Genomic DNA, 21,143 nt, shown 5'->3' on the forward strand with positions numbered 1-21,143 from the left:
GGAATACGGTATTTTTTTTCTTTTTTCTTTTTTGTCTGAATTACAATTTTTTTTTTCATCTCATCGGTCCGTCCGTGTCCTCACAAGTCCAGCAAAAGCCTCCTTTCTGGGAATACTGGAAATATAGCAGGTACTGTAAGAGGAGAGAGAGAAAGAAGGAACACCCTCTCCATGGACATGCAACATCCGGTGGACAACAGACGAACAGATGACCCGGGCTCATTGGTCAACTGAGCCAAGAGCAGATGGACAGACGACGATGACGAAGAGATGGGATGGTCCCTCTCTCTGTGTCCCAGAGAGAGAAAGAGAGACATGGCGTGGATTTTAGCGTGATGACAAACGACTGGTCAGCCTCTTGGATGCTAGTGGTTTCCCCTGCACGGAGAAACGAAAACAGAACAATCTATCTATGAATGAGCGTTGGTCGCCTTTGGTTCTTTGAGGAAGAAAGTTCACTCTAATCCATCAAGTCTCTCAGTTTAAGTGTGTTGGCTTTTCTCATATTAAAGGCTGTTGGCGACAAAATGGTGGCCACTTTAAACTCACTTTTTTTAACCCTTTGTGATCTGATCTGATCTGATCTGAGCCGCAGGTGCACCCATGGTAATTTACCGTGGGAATAATAGACAACTGCTTATATGGACATCCTGGGGGTGTGTGTTTATAGGTCACATATTCAGGCTTTAAAAAAATTGTTTTTATGTGTTGTTGAGTCAAAATTAGGACTCATTTTGTATCACATTTTTAGTAGCGATATAAAGTAGCAATAATTGAGCAGAAAATACAAAATGTTTTTTCTTTTCTTTTTGTTTATAAAAACAAGCTTTGAACTGTGACGTTTTTTCCAAATTTCCCAAATTCAATCCAATTTTTAAACATTTTTATTACTTTCTGCTCAGGTGTGTTCATATATGTGTATATATATATATATATAAAATAAAGTAATCAGATTGCCTAGGTTGTGCTGGATAAAAGGATATAAGACACTCTATAATTAAACATAGTCAAAGTGTTCTGTGTTCTAAGGGTTAATCAAGTCAAATATGATCAAAGGATTTTCTAAATTCGCTTCATTAGGTTCAAACAATAATCAAATTCCAAACATGGCATAAAAATCATCAAAAGTGGTCAGAATACTTTAGTTCCATTTCATTGTGTCTGTCAAAATCAAACTATGATAACAATCGACCTCACATAGAATACATCATTGTATTCAATGTCATTCAAATTCATTTCACCAACACGACAGTGTTTCGTAAAAGTGATTTTGTGATTTTGTGATTGTGTTATTTTTGAGCTTACCTGGAAGCAAGAGCCTTCAGAACAAGTTCTTACTTTTCTGTGAGAACAAGAGAGAAGACGTTCAGTAAAGTCATTAACGTGCAAAGGTCTATTCTGTCGTCATTAAAAAGGCAAAACGGTGCGAAAACAAACTGAGGTAAATAGTCAGGAGTCTATTCTTGTGCACTGTGCTCAAAAAGCAGAAAACATCATGTGAACCTTAAAAAGAAACCGTGTGGGATTTGTTTTTTGTTTTTTAAATATCCACAGCTATGATAATAGAGTCCTCTTTGCCAGTTTGACGCAATAATAAAGTGTAGGAGTGAAACACAGCAGGTTTTAAGCACGTACGTAAATACACCTGTGTTGTTTTGAATGATTACTCATGGGCTTTTTTCCTCTCTTTGCTATTAATAATGATTTTTACAAGCCTGACAGGAGTTCTGATCAGCTCCTCCATCATCCGCACCTTTAGTGGACTCTTTTGTGTTTGTTGTGGTTTCTCTTTTGAATCAGGTTCTGTTTTTTTGTTTTTTAATACCTTCTTCTTGGCCTGTAATAATTCCTGGTAGGCACTGGAACGAATGAAACGACTGTAAGAATCACTCTTCATCAACTTGTAGATGTGTTCCTGTCAAAGACACAACAACGACAACACAACAACGACAACAAGTGAAGCATGAGACAAAATAATGATCAACACTCACAATCAGAGCTGCATATAACCCACTACTGTAATCAACCTTAAGAGCTCACGTGGCACGGATATGTGCCGCACGTGCACCCATGGTAATTCACCGTGGGAATAATACACAACTCCTTATATGGACATCCTGGGTGTGTGTGTGTTTAAAGGTCGCATATTCTGACTTTAAAAAATGTGGGTTTTTTTGTTTGTTGAGTCAAAGTTCTGATAAATGTTATGTTGTGTTTTTAGTTGTGATATAAAGTGGCAATAATTGTGCAGAAGTCACAAAAAATACATGTTTTTCTTTCCTTTGTGTTCATAAATAATGAGACAAGTGAACTTTGAACTGTGATGTGTTTCCAAATTTTACAAATTCAATCCAATTTTGAACATTATGACTACTTCTTGCTCAGGCGTGTTTATATAGTTGGTGAAAATTTAAAAAAAGAATTCATCGGGTTGCCTAGGTTGTGCTGAAAAAACGGATATAAGACTCTTATCACCTCTGTTTTTAATTAGAATAAAGGGAAAAAGCAGCTGAAACGCTCTGTGTTCTCAGGGTTCACTATGGATGTAAGTAAATGAATTTGAAATAATCGCACACCTGTGCATCTTCAAAGGCGTAGCGTCCAGGATCTTTGACATTCTGGGTGGTTTTGGCGTAGCTCTTTGAGTCGACGTTGATGGCACTGGGCGCTCCGGGGGCCAGGAACTCCTGCCAGATCTCCTGAACCCGAGCTGGAACTTCTCTGATGGGACGTTTCTTTAGCTCCTGGACCGCTAGCCAGAACCTACAGACCAGAGTTAACAGTAAGATAGTTACATCTTGACATATACACGTTCAAATATGTGTTAATGAATCCACTTACACGTGATTCATTGTTTCAAACTGATCAATTCAGCCTTAATCACAGCGTCATATAACTAATGTTACGTAATTGTCACACACTGCAGCTTTAATGTAAGTAAATTAAAATGATTCAACTGTCATCATTTTCTTCATTTTTCTTCAGGCTTCATTTTCTAACAGGAACGACACAAACTCTATTGAAAAGACGTTACAAATGTGGAAAGGAGCCTAAATAGCTCAGATGTAAAGAACGTGGCTCAGAGCCATCGAAGGTGGAGCAGCCGAGACACTTCTGGGGATTCATTTGAATTTACAAACTCGGGTCGGTAACAGTGCAATATTAAAAATGCAATAAGCACATTTTCAGCTGTGAGCAGAAACAATGCAGGCATGTGCCATCAGAGGGAGCTGAGGAGCCGCCCTGCACAGTGCTTATTCATATTTAGCTGTTTGTGTGCACCTTTAATACTCTGCCGTCTTCCTGTTACCATGAATAAACTGATTAGCATAACATTGCCACCAACCTGTCTCGCTCCAGCTGCAGCCTTGGCTTCTATTACATATGTTAAAGACGTCGTATCCGCCAGCTGTTGCTGCTTTGATTGAACAATAGCACTGTAGGTGACGTCATTACACACCGATCAATCATATATATATATATATATATATATATATATATATATATATATATATATATATATATATATATATATATATATAGCATGCTATATGCGCTATAAAATCATAGTTTTCATGTCATATCGTTGTTCCCAACGTGTTATTGTTGACATTGAAACAACAATTATGCCAGCATCTCTGCTGCCAGTGGAAAAACCCATTTAAGTGACATATTAGTCATGCGTCTCATTGCGAGGGAGTCAAATGCTATTTATTTATTCCAATCAATTTAAATGGTCTTTCATTTGTGCCTGTATGTGTCAGGGGAGAGTCGGGTTATGTGACTCAAGGAACACATGTGAGGCATTAACAGTCTTATATAAAGTACTTTAAAGTATATGACATTTACTGTGACATTTAAGTATCAAATGTCATTTTGTGATATAAAATGTACTTTAGGATTAGGATTAGAGTTAGGATTGAGCCATGGTGGCTCAGTGGTAGGACAAGTTGTCTTTCAACTGGAAGGTTGTGGGTTTAATTCCTGGCTCTGCTAGTCTATGTGTGTCCTTGAGCAAGTCACTTAACCCCATGTTGCAGTGTGTGAATGGGTGAAAACTATAGTGTAAAGCAGCTCATCAAGACGAGAAAAGCTCTATATAAATACAGACCATTACCAACTCTTCTTCTTCTTCTGCTTTTATTTGGTAGTAACGAGTAAAAAATATATTAGTGGAGTAAAAGTACACAGTTTATTTCAGAAAAAAGTAAAAGTAAAAGCTGCAAGAAATACAAATAAAGTAAAGTAAAGATAGGTGAATTTTCTCCTTAAGTTCAGTAACAAAGTATTTGTACTTTGTTACATTACAACACATAAATGACAAAAATAATCATGCTCTCACATTTTAATTGTCCTAGTTCTGAATGTGTTTGAAAATGTTGTACCTGAGATTCTCTGAGCTGAACTCAGACTCCAGGAACTTGAGGAACTGCTCTCTGCCCACAGGATCTTTGAGGACCTCGTCGATGCCAAAGGCCCACCTCTTTACCCTCTGCTGCCCCGGCTCCTTACTGGAGGGAGACAAAGAACAAATGCAACGCACGCATCCGGCAGAGACGAGGTACGTGTGCGTCGCGCTCAGTACAAACAAACATGACATACAGTGCACCAACCTGGCTTCAAGCTCCCAGAGCGTGGTGTCGTCTGAGATCCAGGGATTGGATGGATCTGGAGGCGTGAGGAAAGGGTCGTATTCCACGTACTGCTCTGTGTAACCCAGCAAACTGGCAACAGAAGGTCAGGTCAATGTCATCATCAGCCTGTATCCTCATATATCATCACATCAGGTGGATTTATGTTAAAACCCTTTAAAGCCGAATGTATCGCTGACGACATATTTGCACAAGCGCACTTTGCGTTACCGTAGTTACGCAACGTTTTTGCTATCGGAAAAATTTAGACAGTTTTTGAAAGCTGAGACGTTGCAGGTCAAAGCTAACGTGTGTCTCTTTGTCACTAGAGAGTGTACATAGCTTCCATATTTTGGCCCGTCTGTGCACAAAGAAATATTGAGAGACTCAAAAAATGCTATTGTAAATATGTTTTATACTGTTCAAACTTCAAATTTAACATGCAAAATCTGTTGTGTGTTTTTCTTTGTTTCGCTTCATTTTAAATTGTTAAAACACTATTTTAACATGCAGTGAATTGTAAATAACTGCCAGATATTGGAAGTCATTCTGGAAAAATGGGCAAAAGCACTTACTCACAGGACATTCTCTGTCCCTTTAATGGTTAAAATAAGCAAAAAAAGAAGAATTCCAGGTGGGCATTTTGAGGTTTAGGGGTTAAAGGGTTTAACGCATTCCCGTAACAGATAGTGGTTTAATTATTATGCACTTCAGAGGAATGAAAAACTCAAAGTGAGAACTTTTAAATGAGAGCCGGATCCTTGCATTCAGACGTCTCTCTGCAGCTTTCTGTCACGTCTCTGACGTTGTGTAAGCCCATCCAGTGTCTCCCAGCGTCTGCACTAATGTCCCCAGATGGCTTTTGCTGGGTACAATCACTCTTCAAGGTCACCAGAGATCTTAATTCCACGCCATGTTAGGCAGTTTAACTGCTCGATAAACAGATCGATGGCTAAACTGAATAAAGACACAGGCGACATCACTCACCTCTCTGCCACTTTGGACATTTTCAGTCGATGCCGGTCTAATTGCAATTGCCAAAAGGTGATCTGAAACCATGGCAGGGAACAATTTGCAGACGTCACACTCAATGAATTCAAAAGACGTTTTCATTTTGCAGTTACACAATTCAACGAGCGGCCACAGGACACTTGTAGTTGTATAATTACATTTGTGCGACATCACCCTTAGTTATGCACATATTAAAACTGCAGTGCGTAACTTTGAAATGTTCATTACAATCAAATTATTGTCAAAGTAGTTCACACAGTGTGTGGATTAAGCCTCCACACAACTGTCGCCGTGTTGTTAGTAGAAGTAGCAGCAAGTTAAAACTACTGCGAAAAAATTCTGCAGTTTGACAGGATAAATGATTCTTGTCTCCGCCTGCCCCTGCACTGCTGGTGTATTCACACAAACGCTCCCTCAGAGCACATTTTCTGTTCTCACAGGCCAAACGAAAGCAAGGATTACAACACAATCACCAAAAGTGAAGGAGTAATGTCATATGAAAATGCTATTTTAACAAACATTTGAGTGCAGATTCTGTCTTTAGAGGTGAACGCAGCGCTCTACTGCTCTGCTGCTCTAACCTGTTCCTGCAGTTCTTCTTCTGTCGGCTGCTTGGCCTCTGGGGCGGGGGTGTGGGTCGGGCTGTGGGTGCGGATGTCATTCTGCAGCCCGTACACAGACTGAGACAAACAAGCGAAACAGCACCAGAAAAAAGGAGTGTGTGAAGAGTTAAATAACACAAAATAATGACATTTTTCAGCAAATCAAAGAGACCAGAAGATGTTATTGAACATCTATTTATTCAAATATTTAGTTCATATTGAAATATATAACTAAATCAATTACAGATAGACAGTGTTCTTCTTTAACAATAAAAATGAAAACTGAAGATACTGGAAACAAACAAAATGGGTGAAGTCTCTGAAAGTATTCTTCTGGGCAATAATAATAATAATAATAATAATAATGATAATAATAATGATAATGAATTGAGCACATAACCCAAAGAGAGTACCAGCATCTTGTGAGAAGTGCCAGTACAGAAATAAAAGTACTCGTGCTATAAATAGTAAAAGTGCTGGAACTGCGTACCAGACCGTAGCGGCGAAGCACAGCGAGGAACCAATAAACCTTTGTGTTCCTCTGTGTTTCAATGTTATCAATCCTGACGTTAAAATACAGCTGTAAGGTGAGTGAGACGTACTGTACCTTTCTGGTTTTGTGTGGGTTTTTCATTCTGGATGACTTCTTTATGTCGACTTCTGTTGTGTTCACACACCCAGGCTTTCAGAAGAGAGAGGAGGGAAAACAGCAAACTGTTTATTTGGCTTTTTTTTCTCCCCCTTTTTTCTTTTTTAACAACATTACCATCTGTGCTTTCATCATCTTCTAGAACGACGACTCAGGTGGGGGCAAGGTACTTTTTATGCGTTTCCAATAAAAAAATAATATCCAGTAAGCTCGTGTGAGATGATTCTGAGAAGTCACCAGAATGATGTGTCAGATGCTGCTTAATTAAACATGGAATGTGCCAAATCCAGCAAAACAAGTAAACCAGCGGGAAATCAAAAAATCTCGGTGTGCAAATTCTGTCTGATTGAACAAGTGGTCCAATCTAGGTCTCTTCCAGGAGAACAGGGCTAAGTAGCTTGACAGCAACACTGTGAAATTTGAATTAATATTGATTATGTCGCTCCAAGGACAGATAAATTGAACTTGTTATTTTCCAATTAAGCATGGAGAAGTGGCTTTTGGGGGGAAATACAGCAAAGGAAAGCATTTACAACCTCGGGGGGAAACTTAAGATGCTAATGCGGAGCACGTGTGTGTGTGTGTGTGTGTGACCACGGTAATGAGCCGCAGTAACACTGATGTGTTGTGACAGTTATCGATGTGTACGGCACAGAGTCACGTGGGTCAGGATTTACAGTGTGTGTGCATCTCTTTGCACCTTTGAATCATGTAAGTTCATATACTGTATATATGTATATATATATCTATGGAACACTTGTACTTGTACTTCATAGTGTTTTCAGAATGCAACACAGTTCAGTTCATCCCTAAAAGTGATACATTAAAATAGCATTGAGAAATGATCTTTTCAAAATTGACACAAATACCACAATACTTTCACTCACCACTGGTCTGTGTACATCCCAGAATGCTCTTTCCTGGCTGTCGAGAATTTTCCTCTCAATTTTGTCTCTTTTCTTGTCCACTCTAAAAAAAATGCAGATCAAAATCAACCCGTGCACGCTTTCATGTACAATTTATGTGTGGAGTCATGTGCAAGAAATGAGCAGAAACTTGGTGTTAAACCTGGGGGCTGCACAACATATTAAATATTTACTGCCTAGAGATTGGCATGAATATTCAATAATTGATTAATTATTTGTTTGATTGTAAATAGTTGATCACTTGATGCGACTCTCTATTATAATGAAAAGAAAAACTGTAAAAAAAAAAAAGCATCTATTACCACAAGGTGGCAGATTTCTTAAAAGCTGCTCCTCTAAGTTTCTCTCCTCTTTCTGTCATCGCTTTAACCTGCATGCACAATGTACATGCAATCAATGTAAACCATCATTTATCATGGTGGTTTTATTTGGCCAAAGACATTTTTGTTTTGTTATGTTTTTATTTCATCATTTTTCTCCCACGATGGCAGCCTAGAATCCTTTACTCCACTTCCCCCGGTACCCCAATTTGTAAAGATTTATTTGAACAATGGAGAAAGTACAGGATGTTTTTTGCTCAGTGTGACGGGAAAAAAAAACCCTCTATAAATTCATATTGTTTGAATAAAAACAATGAATTTCATTGTTTTTTAGTGTCTGCATGGGCTCAGTGTCTGTCTGTTAGTATCAGTCATATCATCATCATCATTATCACAGATCCCATGTTTTCCTTATATCAGTCAGAATGGTGAAAGTCATGTGAAAACCTACTTTGCTTGTGCTTCTGCTTGCATAAAAATGAACTCCCATTTCCTGGCGAAGGCTCTCTGTAGTCTTGCTAAGCTCTCCTGGAAATAAAACAAAGAACACACACACAGGATAAGAAAAGACATTTTTATTCTGAGGGGTCTGATCTGATGATGGTGTTTAGTGCACACTGCACTCATCACAGCTGGATGTCGTCTCTCATGGTCACTGCTCTCACACAAAAGGGAAAAAGAAAAAAAAGAGTACTGAAATATTCTACTCAAGTCAAAGTATACTATGTTGATAACATTTTACTGAAATACAAGTAAAAGTACTGCACTCTATAGTTAAAAAGTAGCTTTTCTAAAATGTACTCAGAGTAAAAATTACTTAGTTACTTTTTCACAAGGTTGGGCTTCTTTCTTTTGTCGAGCCTCACATTAATTGTTTTTAATTAAAGGCAAACCTTTACAAATTAAAGTGCTGACAAAATAAAAATATGTAAACACATAATTGTATCAGTGAAAATGGGTCAAAGGTCACAAATGCTTTAACTTTCTCACTCAATCAGGGACCTTAATTAGCATCAAATCACCTGTCCTCATCATTCACCTGTCCTCACCGTTCAGCTGTCCTCAACATTTGCCTGTCCTTGTCATTTACCTGTCCTCATAAACTTACCGCTTCATAGTCTGCAAGCTCCAGACGTGCTTTATTTTGCATTGTTCTTTTGCAGAGGTAAACAGCTGGAGGAGAGAAAAAGAGTGAAAGTGAGGGAAGTGAGGGAGGGAGGGAGGGAGAGAGGGAGGGAGGGAGAGAGAGGTTTGCAATAGAGGGAGAACCGGATCTTAGCTTTGGTTTTAACAGCCTTAAGTGGCCATGCGTTTACTCATTTAATCCTCTCAACTGCACATTTAAACTGGCCTGCAAATCACAAAGGTTATCCACTGTGGATTGTGTCTGTTACTGTGTGTGTGTGTGTGTGTTTGTGTGTCTGTGTGTACGTGCGTGCGTGTGTGTGTGTGTGAGTGACTTTTGATGTCTTCCTGTACCATCATCCTCCCTTCATCCCTTTGTTAACTGACCATTATGTGGGAGCTTTCATTATGTCATTAGACGGTTTCCATTAAGGTGCATCACACACATGAATCACTTGCCACACGTGAGACTCTCCAGCTTCCTCTAACACCCACAGATTAATTCCCCCCCATTTTGTCCCCCCCAATTTAAACAGCAAATGAAAGACCGGCGCGGCTCAGGCAATTCACTAGAGCCATTTTCAGCGTTATGAAATAATGCCGATATCTCCACTGTAAACAATGAAAACCTCTTCCCTTTATTACATTAAATCAATTTGCGACGTGCAGCACACATTCAAACACACTGCGGGTTTCCTTTCACTGTAATCAGTGAGTGTTGCACACACACACAGCTGACTCAGGGTGGAATACGTGCAAATGAATAAATAAACACATGTGAAATACTGTATATAAATAAGGCAGAGAGCACACAGAGTAATTGCATGCCCACTGCAGTGTAATTGATTCTGCTGTAACTGAAGCGTCGGAGTGGAGTTTGAAAGTGACTTCATGTTTCTGTGATTCTGCAGTTCTGCATCATTTATGTTTCATCTTCTGAAACCTCACTGGTCATATGTACTTAAAAAATAAATAAATAATAATAATAATAAATAAAAATCAGATGATAACAGAGCGGCTCTCTCACCATAGTCTGTGTTTTCTGGCTCCCAGCAGTTTGATGGCCAAAAGTATGGAGTCTGAAGTGAAAAACAGGTCATTAGGAGAACAGAGCTGAGACAAACCTCACTTTGACAGCATGCAACTGTAACCCACATGGTGTTGTCATGCAGTCACAGCCCCTGCATCTGTCACAATAAAACATTTTTGTTGTGGTTGGCGGCATAAATATCTAAAGCACATAAGCTCCTTTCTGCGAGCACTGGCAGACTGAAGCATCAATCTTGACCCCTGATGTCGAGCACTGACTGTATGGACCGAGCTGAATACATGTGAAGAGCAAAATAAAGCCTAATACTAACTCAGCCACAGTCTCACACGTTGATTCATTTTGGCTCGTAAAAAAAAAAAAATCCCTTAAGCTGTCGCTCTATTAACATTCAGAACAAAAAACCTCTCGTCTTTTTTTTCATGGACCTGTACCACAACGACAAATGAGTGTTTTAAATCCCTCATATCACACATGATGAAGCCATTACTGTGTGTTATATTCCAAAACTCTAATGAGTGTTTTTCATTTTGTATTTAATTCATTTCGACAAATTTTTTTTAGAGAAATGACAATACAGGGTATTACAAAGCAATTATATGTGTGTTTTTTTTCCTTGTGAGCACATAACAAATAACAATTTATCATAACAAACCTGGATTCATTTCTGTTTATGACAGAAGAAATAAGCCATTTACCCTAAATTCCTCGTGCTTTTTCACACATTAGGGACCGATAATAACTTATCATTCTTACCTGAAACCTATAGAAAGTACCGTCATCTTTGAGAGTGAGGACGTGGTCTGAGATGGGGAAGAAGTAACCATGTGCCGCCATCAGCGTTCCTAGGTGAAGAGCTTCCACTGAGAGAGAGAAAACACACAGAAACTCTGGTTACAGGAAAGTTTCCATGTCTTTTTAAGGGATTATTATTCTGACGACACTGTCATAAGTGTTGTGTAGATGTTGTTCGAGGCTGTGCAGCAGACATTTTTCACTCTCATAACGACTTGTTCTGATATGATGACTTACTTTGTGCGCTTATTAATCACAAGGTGTGAGGAAGGAGGTCATGTTTTCCTTGGCGTGGGTTTCTCTGTAAATTTGTCTGTCCTTCTGTTGGCAGCTTCCTAGTTTAGCCTAATTTTTTATGACTCAATCTGAATTTTTTATGTGATGGGTACAGTAGATGATCACTCAACTATGTTCCCATTCAATTTTGGTCAGAGTCTATGCACTAAACTGTAAAAGCATATGTCAGTCAAAGGAAATGTCATGTATGCAGGATCAGACACTCATCCAGATTTAAATTTAACTTGACAAGTCGAATTTAACAAGTTCAGCAGCGTATATCTCAGCGACATCAGCTCAGGATGAATTTTGATTCATGAATTAATGAATTGTGACTTTGACTGCAGCTTTTTCTGAAATTCTCAAATAATCTTCTTAGTTATTAACTCATTCTTGTCTTTTAAATGCACTTTTATTGGCAAATCAAACTTTTATCTCTTATGAGTTTAATGTCTATCTTAATGTTCATATTAATGTCTTGCTTTTTGCATTTCTATGCCGTTATTAAGCACTTTGAGTTGCCCTGTGTATGAATAGTGCTATACAAAAAGAATGTGTATACTCAAATATTAGCATCATGATTGAAATCAAGTGATTTTGAGGAAAGAAAAACCTTAAGGTCACAAGGTAGGAGCTGCGGTCACTTTCGCCTGCCAATTGCTCAAACCTGGGAAATGATTTGACATATTACCTTTTCTAAAATGGTAAATGATTGTCTTGTTTTTGTCTAAGAGAGAGTCCTGTTTTCATGTTAAGATATGAAACTGGTATCAGACTTTCATTTCTTGCTCTTTGCCAGAAAACAAGCCCGAATGTCAACCCTTTGCGGGGATAAGACACTTCCTTATTAATCAGAATTTGAAACTGCATTCTCTTTATGGACGGACACTCTTTATTGACTTGCTACTGAGGTCACAGTAAAAGATAAATCTGCACTGGAATATTTCTTCTTCTTTTTCTTCTATTTATTCGGCAATCAATAGTTCCTCATCACAGATTCTGGGGGAGCGTGCTGGGTTTGTTTTTTTTCTGTCCAGCTAATTAACTTTTTTCACCTTTCATCCTTAAGTATAAATTTGCCCTTGACTAATGGCCACAATGTTCACCAGAGCTGCTGCTGCTGCTGCTGCTGCTGCTGCTGCTGCTGCTGCTGCTGCTGCTGCTGCTGCTGCTTGATGAGACAGTGTCACAGCTGTGACGGGAGGACGGACAGGTCAACACTCGGCGGGAGGCCTCGCTCATTACTCGGCTGTCAGTCACGATGCATCAGTGGAGTCACTTGTGAACCTGCTCCCCAGTATACGGCGCGCTTCACTGTCCCTGATTTAAAAACCGTCACATGGTGAAAACACATGATCGCCAGTGATTCCCCCCTCTGTTCTCAACCTCCGACCCCGTCAGAATCTCAGTGTCTTTGGTTTACTCGATTCCCGTCATGCTTTTTTGTTTGATACAGCGGTGTCTATTCCTGTCACGTAATTTGATTATTTAATGGATGTTTAGTGGAGGGAGGCGGCAGTAAACTCTTCCTAACACTCTAATGAGCTAACTTGAAATGCTTGACAGGCTCAAAATAGGCAATCTTGTAAATGCAATAACTGTATGCATAAAATATCTCACTTATCAACACATCCACATGTGCACTGGGCCTCTTTGAGTGTGTGTGTGTGTAAGACTGGGCTCCATTTATTAATAAATTATGAGTCATAAATTATTCAACCTTGTTTACTTATAAACACCCCCCTCTGTATTCTTCATGTACTATGTCTTGCACCTAAGCCTCAAAATATCCATCTAGACTTTTTGTTTTTGCTTATTTTAACCATAAAAGGTCCTGTAAATAAGTTCTTTTGCCTATTTTTCCAGAATGACTTTCAATATCTGGCAATTATTTAAAATTTACTGCATGTTAAAATACCGTTTTGAAATTTGAACAGTACAAATCTGTTTGAGTCTGTGTCTCAATGTCCAAAAACTGACCAAAAAATGGAAACTATGTACAGGCGTTTTTCCAACTCTCTCACGTGAAATTACCGTAATAACCACAACTTCTTGGCTTTCAGAGAGCGCTGGAATTTTTCCGACAGCACAAACCGTTGCATAATTACGGTAATGCAAAGCGCACTTGTGCAAACGTGTCATGTTACATTTGTGTCTGCAATTGTGCCACACAGGTAAAACCAAATATCCACTCATCTGTGTGTCCTTTACTTATTTTCCATTAAAAATGTACAGATTCTTACCTCAGATGGGGGAAAAAAATAACAGGTTAAAGAAAAGTCATCTGTGCGTGAAATGATGACAGAGATTGTTGCTGGCTGTTTTTCAAACGCATTAGTGCTGATCTGTTTGCCCGTTCTCTTTGTTTTTTGGTGAAAGTTAAGCCGAGGTTTTATCTGATGGTATTTTAAACCCAGATCACTCAGATGCTGATTAAAACTTTAGAAAATCACCCAACAAAAACTGATCAAAATCCTAGCAGCGTGTGCACAAATGTAATTTAAAAATGTACCGTGTAACTTTTAAAACTAAACAAATGTTACAGTCACACTATTGACATAATGAGTTCACACAGAGCTGATTTAAGCCTGTCACCTTCACGCGGCTCTCTCTGTGTTTCTCAGTGGTGTTTAGAGCTTGTGTCATCTGGCAACAGTCCCACGCTGCACACAGGATGTGGTTTGCTTTTATATCGAGACAGATGGAGGCGCGTCTCCGTCATTGTGCCAGACAATGATGGAGACACAGCAAACAGGTTGGAGTAGGACTGAAAATTGCAAAGATGTGCCCACAAAACCTTCATCCATCCATCTTCTAGCGATTTATCCCACACGAGTGTCACTGGTGCCAATGGCACATAGAGACAAACAACTTCAACTATCACACCTATGGTTAATTTAGAGTGTCCAATTGACCTAATCCCCAAATCTGCATGTTTCAAAGGTTAATTTTACTGTTGAAAAAAATCTGATCATTCAGCTGTTTGACTAGACAATAACTGGCTCTTGCCCCACCTGCCCCTCCACACACACACACACACACACACACACACACACACACACACACACACACACACACACACACACACAGCCAGGTCTGATAGTATTTTCATTCTCAGATGTTTGACGTCACATACAGATAAAGTTTCTTGCACAATGACCAAACTAACATCCAACCATCCTTTTTCTACCACTTTATCCTCCACATGAGGGTTGTGGGCCAATCTCAGCTGACGTAGGACATGTCAATTTAGATTGTCCAATTGACCTTATCCCCTTATTGCAAGTTTTTGGACAGAAAGACCCTTGTCTTCTTGCTTCAAAGGCAAGAGCACTAACACGACACCAACAATGTGACCAAACTGACATCCACACCAAAATCAGCAAAAAGTTGCACAATGCAGCTTTAAGTTTAGAGAAAGAATACAACAAAGTTTTCTTAGAGATTGATGAATGACTAAGCAGATTATTGTGTTGCTGCTTTTCTACAGCAGGAGGAGTTCATGAGGATCAGTCGGCAACAAGGAAGCTTAAGGTTTTCCCTAAACCTTGTATCGGAATTAGTGGAGTTGTTGAGAGAGTCAAGTGAGAGAACTCCCTTTCAATTTCATCACATTACAAACTCTGTGCCAAAAAGAAAACCAGCAAGATGGAGAGCTGCCAAGTGGAGTGTGAGAGTTCTCCTGCTGAGTTTCTCTGAAGACATGTGAGGAGGCTCTACACTACAGTTAGATTTTCATCATTTATATTAATATTTTGGTGGCAATTTTCATCTCTGCACTGTCTCCAGGTGAGGAGGAGATGGCGGAGTCACAACATGAGCACCTGAACTCATAAAAGAATTCCATACAGTGAATCATTTTCATTTTCAGGGAGTTATAAACTTTAATATACACAGTAGCAGTTCAGTGATCCCAGGAAACTGAAGACAGATCATGTGAAGTGCCCACAGCAGCAGGAGTGACTCATGATGAGTCTGATGAGCTGGAGGCTTGGAGGAGGAGGCTGGGGGGAGACCAGGAGCATTATGGGATGAGCCATATGTCCTCGCTCAGAGATCGTTTTACGGCTCCCTGATGTTCTTTCATTTGCAATTCACACCCTTCATATTGCTCATGGACAGTATGGCGCTGATGTCATGTCGTCGAGTGGTGGATATCTAGTCAGTTATGTTTCAAATACCCAACAAAAACTGAAATTATTATATATGTGGGTGTGTTACACACACACAAAACACACAAACCAGTGTGTGCAGCTGTTTTTTGTAGGACATTGCAGTGAACAACATTAACCCTAACCACTTCATGCCTAACCTTAACATAAACTTAACCACACTTCGTAAAACTAACATTAACCAGAGTCTCATAAGGGTCTGTCGCAGTAGGACCAGGTTTTAGGTGATCCACATGAGAACTTGTCAAATATCTTCCCACAATGTTGATATTTTTACATTCTGAGAATTTTCTCTGGGTTTTGTGATTCTACGAGAGTCAACAGTGTCACATTGTTATCCAGCGCAGGTCGTTTTATTGACTTTTATGACATTTATGACCGTCCACCCAGTGCAATGAAAATATTACAACCCACCCATATTTATATATTTTATTGTTAGGACACCTCTAGTGGCCATAGAAATAATGACCTAAGAGATGTAGGGAGGACACTATATTCTTTTTAGAGTTTTTGTTAGTTTTAAGTTATTTTCTGTTCTTTGTTTCCTGTTTTATTTTGCAGTATTTCCTTGCTACTTCCTGTCATGTGTTCCCTTTTGATTGTGTGCCCCGCCCTAATGTGTTTCACCTGTGTTTGGTTGTCCCTGCCTCCCATGCAGAGTCTTTGTCGGTTCATTTTGTCAGAAGTATTGTTTTCTCTTTGTGTTTTACTTGATTCCATCCCCATCCTCCTTTATTTTGTTAAATGCTCTTTTTGTTAAAATGTTCAATCTACATGTGGGTCCATTCAAGACATAAGAGGTGATTTAGCAATCTATCTGTTAATGTTCTTTCAGCAGAATGTGAATGTTTCCTTCCAGGCTACAATCCTGCAGAATATTAATGAATTATGGTTGCTATCTTCTACTACAATGCTTTGATTAACAGTAAATGTGTCAAATATTCATCTAGATTAGGATAGCCATTTCCTTTTTTGAATATTTCCACTTTAAAAAAAAAAAATATCTGACATTTTCTACAACTTTTCTGTTTTCTCCCATAGGAAATGAAGGAAGAATCGACGGCCAACTTTTCTCTCCTGGGAAATGAACAGAAAGTGCAGATCAATGGTAATGACGTGAGTACTCGTCCAGGAATGTATAATGACGCCGCGTATTGCAGAGAATGTCAATCATATCAGCAGAGGTTGTCGGGTAGTTTGATTCTAATTTCCATAATATGTGACAGCCATCAGGAATAATTACAATGAGTATTTATTTATTTACACTGTGATATTGGGTCTGATATTTTGAGCTTTTCAGATACTGACCGCGTGTGTGTGAGTTACCTCAGTAAATAAATGACCACACTGACCAAACCCGTCCCTACAGGGAAGAATTTTCAAGCTTGGGTTAAAAGAGCAGGTGGAAGTTATTGTTTTTTCCAACCTGGTCTTATGAAATTATAATACAGTAAATATTATTAATGGATGCCGTTTAGTCCATTAACCCCTTTTGAACCTTGTGTTGTTTTGCTCCATTTCCAGGCTTTTATGGCACATACAGTATTTTCTTTTTCGTTGTATGAGGTTATTCACATATTTTATCACGTCTGCTTCACAAAAGCTCGCACTGAACTCGCTGTTGTTGTCTGGTGTAAATATAGATAATAATTAACTGGAATTCCTTTGTTTGTTACGTCTGTCTGGACTCGGCTGAACACTCTTTGCATGCTAATCAATCGAGTCTTGGCCACCGTACATCAAGTAGACCTACCACACCACATGTTGAGTATGTTTTAATGGACGTATTATGTCTTGTAGAAACTTTGAGAAGATCTTTTCTAGGCAGGGTTTCTGCACTGGGTAATAAAATGAAGTACTGAATTGGAGAGTACATAGATAATGGGTGTATCTGGAGTGTGTCAGTACATTATGTGCTGGCATTCATTTTAGCAAAATCACTCTAAATCCCCAGTCAACTTTGATATAAGCTCATCTGCCTTTATATAATAAACACTGCTGCTGCCGCTCCCATGCTGTGAACCACATTAATTGCTTTTCACTTTGCCGTGTTTGTCGGCACCGGCAGGCAGGAGTGGCCCCGTGTTGAAGTCACTTTGCAGTTTTGCATAACACTGTGTTCACCGCCGCAGGGAAACAGACACAGGGACTGCAAGGAAATACTAAAGACTTAACTTAACTTTTAGGTTTCAGGCAGGTTTGGCTCTGTTGTGTATGACGTTGAACAAAATATTTGGAAATGTGTGCACACACAGGTCTGCGAAGGCATTCTTCTTAGGACTCTGCACTGATTTATATCCGTTATATCGTTTGGATGCCTGGACAAAATGTGTTAGCCATCACCAGTTAATGCCTAAATCTTACCCCACACAAGATGTTAAATGGCCAGATTTCGGTCCTTCCAACAATTGTCGGGGCCCTTCTGATTTTTGGTTGATATGAACAGATTATCTGGCTGAATTATCTGGTAGTTTGAGGGATTAATAAACTTTGTTGGACATCAGGTTGAGCAGAACCCTGTGATAACCAATGAGAGCGAGTTAACCGGGAAACAGATGTTGTGTACTTGTACAAGCCGAGTTGATTCCGTCTTCTCAGCCATGACCTCATTCACATTTAAGCTTCGCAAACACAACAGCTATAAACGCTGACAGTTCGCCTCCATGTATTTTTTATATTCTTAAGTCACGTTAAATCACGCCGGTTTCTGTGAGATCCCAAATCCATGGAATTGTCTCACTTAAATCATTTGATTAAACGCCTAAAAGTGTGTAGTCCTGCATCTTGGAACACATTGGCTTGTAGACTAGCGGAGCCGGGAATTGAACCCACAACCTTTGAGTTAAACAATGACTCGCTCTACCACTGAGCTACAGTCATCCCTCTCGTCTTTGCTTTCTCAGGATTAAATGAATTAATTGAAAATCGGTTACAAAGTCCTTTGTGTCTGTGGTCTCTCACGTTTTTTAAAATCAAGTCAGATTTGAAAATCCTCTAGTGTGAGGGGGGCTTAACTCTAACCCTGACCGAACCACAACTTAAGCAGTTCCTCAGAAATAGAGGGTCTGCCTAATTAAGACCAGGTTTTGGTCTCCATGAGGACATGTAGTCCTGAAAAGGTCGGTGTTTATGCCATTAAACACACACACACACTCACTCAGAGGCATAATTGACTGACAGATAAAGACAGGATGATACTTGTTTACTTGATGAAACAACACAAACATATTCTGAGTTGATGAGACAGCTGAACAAATACAGCACCGCGCGCACACACACACACACGCACACGCGCACGGCGCCCTTTCTTACTTTACATTACACGTCTTCATCACCGTCTTTCATGCGAGCGAGCAAGCGAGCAGTTTTAACTTTCCACATCCATCACATGTTCAGCCTCTCCACTTTCAAGTTACTTTATGTGCAGCGAGGGGCTCGACTAATGAACAGGCGACTGCCTCAAGACAGTGCAGTTCTGCCTCATCACACTGGGACAAAAAAAGGAGGGGGGGGGGAAAGGGAAAATAACCGAAAAGGACTGCAGTGTGTGATGTAGCTCAAGGACATAAAAAGGTAGATCAAAGAAAAAAGGCAGAACTGTGCCCATTTACATGCAGCGAGGGAACACATAGGTTCTGAAAAAGCATATATAGGTGAAGCTCTTTCTTTTAGTGCAGGCTAATGAAAATGTTTGATTCAGAAAACCTTTTGAAGGTGAAAGCATTTATTCTAATGTTGCCATGGAGAGTTTCAAACCGTACCCAATCAATAAATAAATAAAAGGAACGCGGAGTTATGACATAAAGTCAACTCAAATATCAGATTATTCTCACAACAGTTTCTTGAGTTCACTTGTTTTTCTCCGGATGAGACGATGTAAAAATATGTGAGGGGGAAATGTGTGAGGAACGGGTCATGGCAACGCGCATGCACATTAGGTGTTGCTTTGTGCTCACCAAATACAGTTATTTATTATATTTTAATCCTTAACTTGAATTTCATTGTACTGTTGGCTTCGTACTCTTATTTAATCATCTTGTTTTTATGCTTTTAGCATTTGAATTGCACCTCCTGGGTTTGTGACAAAAAGCAATTGTGTTGCGCTACACAAGGACAATAAGGCGCCTGAATCTCGAATGTGTCCTTTAGACTGGAGATGTGATCTGAAGTGCCACCGTGAGTCATGTGTGACGTCGAGTGCTGCCAATACAACACCTGATCCTAATTGCCCTTTTCCACTATGGTCCCAGCTCGCCTCACCACGGCACGGTTTAGGCTGGTTTTTCACTACAAAAACACTACCTACTCAACGTGGGCGGAGTCATCACTGCACGGCCATGACTTCATTTTACACACGTTTAACAGACTCCACTGTTACATATTGAGATTTTAGACAATTTCCTGGTAATTGTTGGAGATTAACCCACGTTTTTTGGGATTGTCGAGTCTTTTTAACTGATCTATAGTTCGTCATCACATCACGCATAGTCCCTATTCAGCTAGGTACTATGCTTGTGGAAACAGTGTGTATATGTACATATACATATATATATATATATATATATATATATATATATATATATATATATATATATGTCTGTGTATATGTATATGTACACATACATATATATGTGTATATATACACACACACGTGTGTGTATATATATATATATATATACATACATATATACACGTATGTGTGTGTGTGTGTATATGTGTGTATATACAGTATATATGTGTGTGTATATATATATGTATGTGTATATATGTATATATGTGTATATATATATATATATGTGTGTATATATGTGTATATATGTTTGTGTATATATGTATATATGTGTGTGTATATATGGATAGATAGATAGATAGATAGATAGATAGATAGATAGATAGATAGATAGATAGATAGATAGATAGATAGATAGATAGATAGATAGATAGATAGATAGAGAAAATCTGCAATAAATCAATAATGATCAAGTCTTTTACCTTGATCTTCAATGTCCAGGTTCTTGATCATCCACTGTACAATATCAGAACCTGAAACAAGAGGAAGCACACATACGTATGAATCACTGGCATAAACAATGTGTTCTCAGTGCGCAGAAACATAATAATATGTGACACTTAATTCTGCCCACCAACCCCACACATCATCACAATGCATACTCTCACCTTGCACCAAGTGGGTGTGTAATGGGCCATCCATTACCAAATATTATTTTCTGACATCCTCTCTAAGCCAGCTGTCTTTGGCTGTGGTCCATTAACGTGAATGACCAGAGAGGCACAAAGGAATAATGAAGCGACTGTTGCGTTCGCTAACGGCACAAAACAACGTGTGACTTAGTCACGGCATTTGTTAAGTCTTTATTTTGTGCATATATTGTAAACCATGCAGTATATATAAGAGATGCATGTAGCCTTGTGCTTTGACAAGACGAAAAGTACTTTGTTTGAATGGAAGTCTGTGAGGAAAATGAGCTGCTACTTCTCACTTGATTTATAACATCAGTCAACATTTTACTGTTCCTGTTAATGGTCTCAGTCAGTTTTGTAAATGATGTTCCTATTAAGAAGCAAAT

The 21,143-nt window shown here is 39.1% G+C and overlaps 1 protein-coding gene across 3 annotated transcripts in view; it reads right to left on the bottom strand.

Moving 5' to 3' along the window:
* Window positions 1–17: 17 nt before the first annotated feature.
* The window catches only part of LOC131473718 (regulator of G-protein signaling 7), a 60,406-nt gene continuing 39,280 nt past the window's right edge, over window positions 18–21,143 (bottom strand). For all 3 annotated transcript variants that reach the window (XM_058651183.1, XM_058651182.1, XM_058651184.1), the window contains exons 4-18: window positions 20,548–20,598; window positions 11,069–11,175; window positions 10,292–10,343; window positions 9,248–9,312; window positions 8,591–8,667; window positions 7,781–7,862; window positions 6,852–6,926; window positions 6,224–6,322; window positions 5,619–5,680; window positions 4,614–4,724; window positions 4,386–4,511; window positions 2,577–2,763; window positions 1,826–1,915; window positions 1,306–1,342; window positions 18–378 (exon numbers count right to left, since the gene is read on the bottom strand). In XM_058651183.1, coding sequence (XP_058507166.1) covers window positions 1,322–1,342; window positions 1,826–1,915; window positions 2,577–2,763; window positions 4,386–4,511; window positions 4,614–4,724; window positions 5,619–5,680; window positions 6,224–6,322; window positions 6,852–6,926; window positions 7,781–7,862; window positions 8,591–8,667; window positions 9,248–9,312; window positions 10,292–10,343; window positions 11,069–11,175; window positions 20,548–20,598 — 1,205 coding nt within the window. In that variant the 3' untranslated portion in view covers window positions 18–378; window positions 1,306–1,321. The remainder of the gene's footprint in view (window positions 379–1,305; window positions 1,343–1,825; window positions 1,916–2,576; window positions 2,764–4,385; window positions 4,512–4,613; window positions 4,725–5,618; window positions 5,681–6,223; window positions 6,323–6,851; window positions 6,927–7,780; window positions 7,863–8,590; window positions 8,668–9,247; window positions 9,313–10,291; window positions 10,344–11,068; window positions 11,176–20,547; window positions 20,599–21,143) is intronic.

This window comes from Solea solea, chromosome 15 (genome assembly GCF_958295425.1).
Source record: "Solea solea chromosome 15, fSolSol10.1, whole genome shotgun sequence".
NCBI lineage: Eukaryota > Metazoa > Chordata > Actinopteri > Pleuronectiformes > Soleidae > Solea > Solea solea.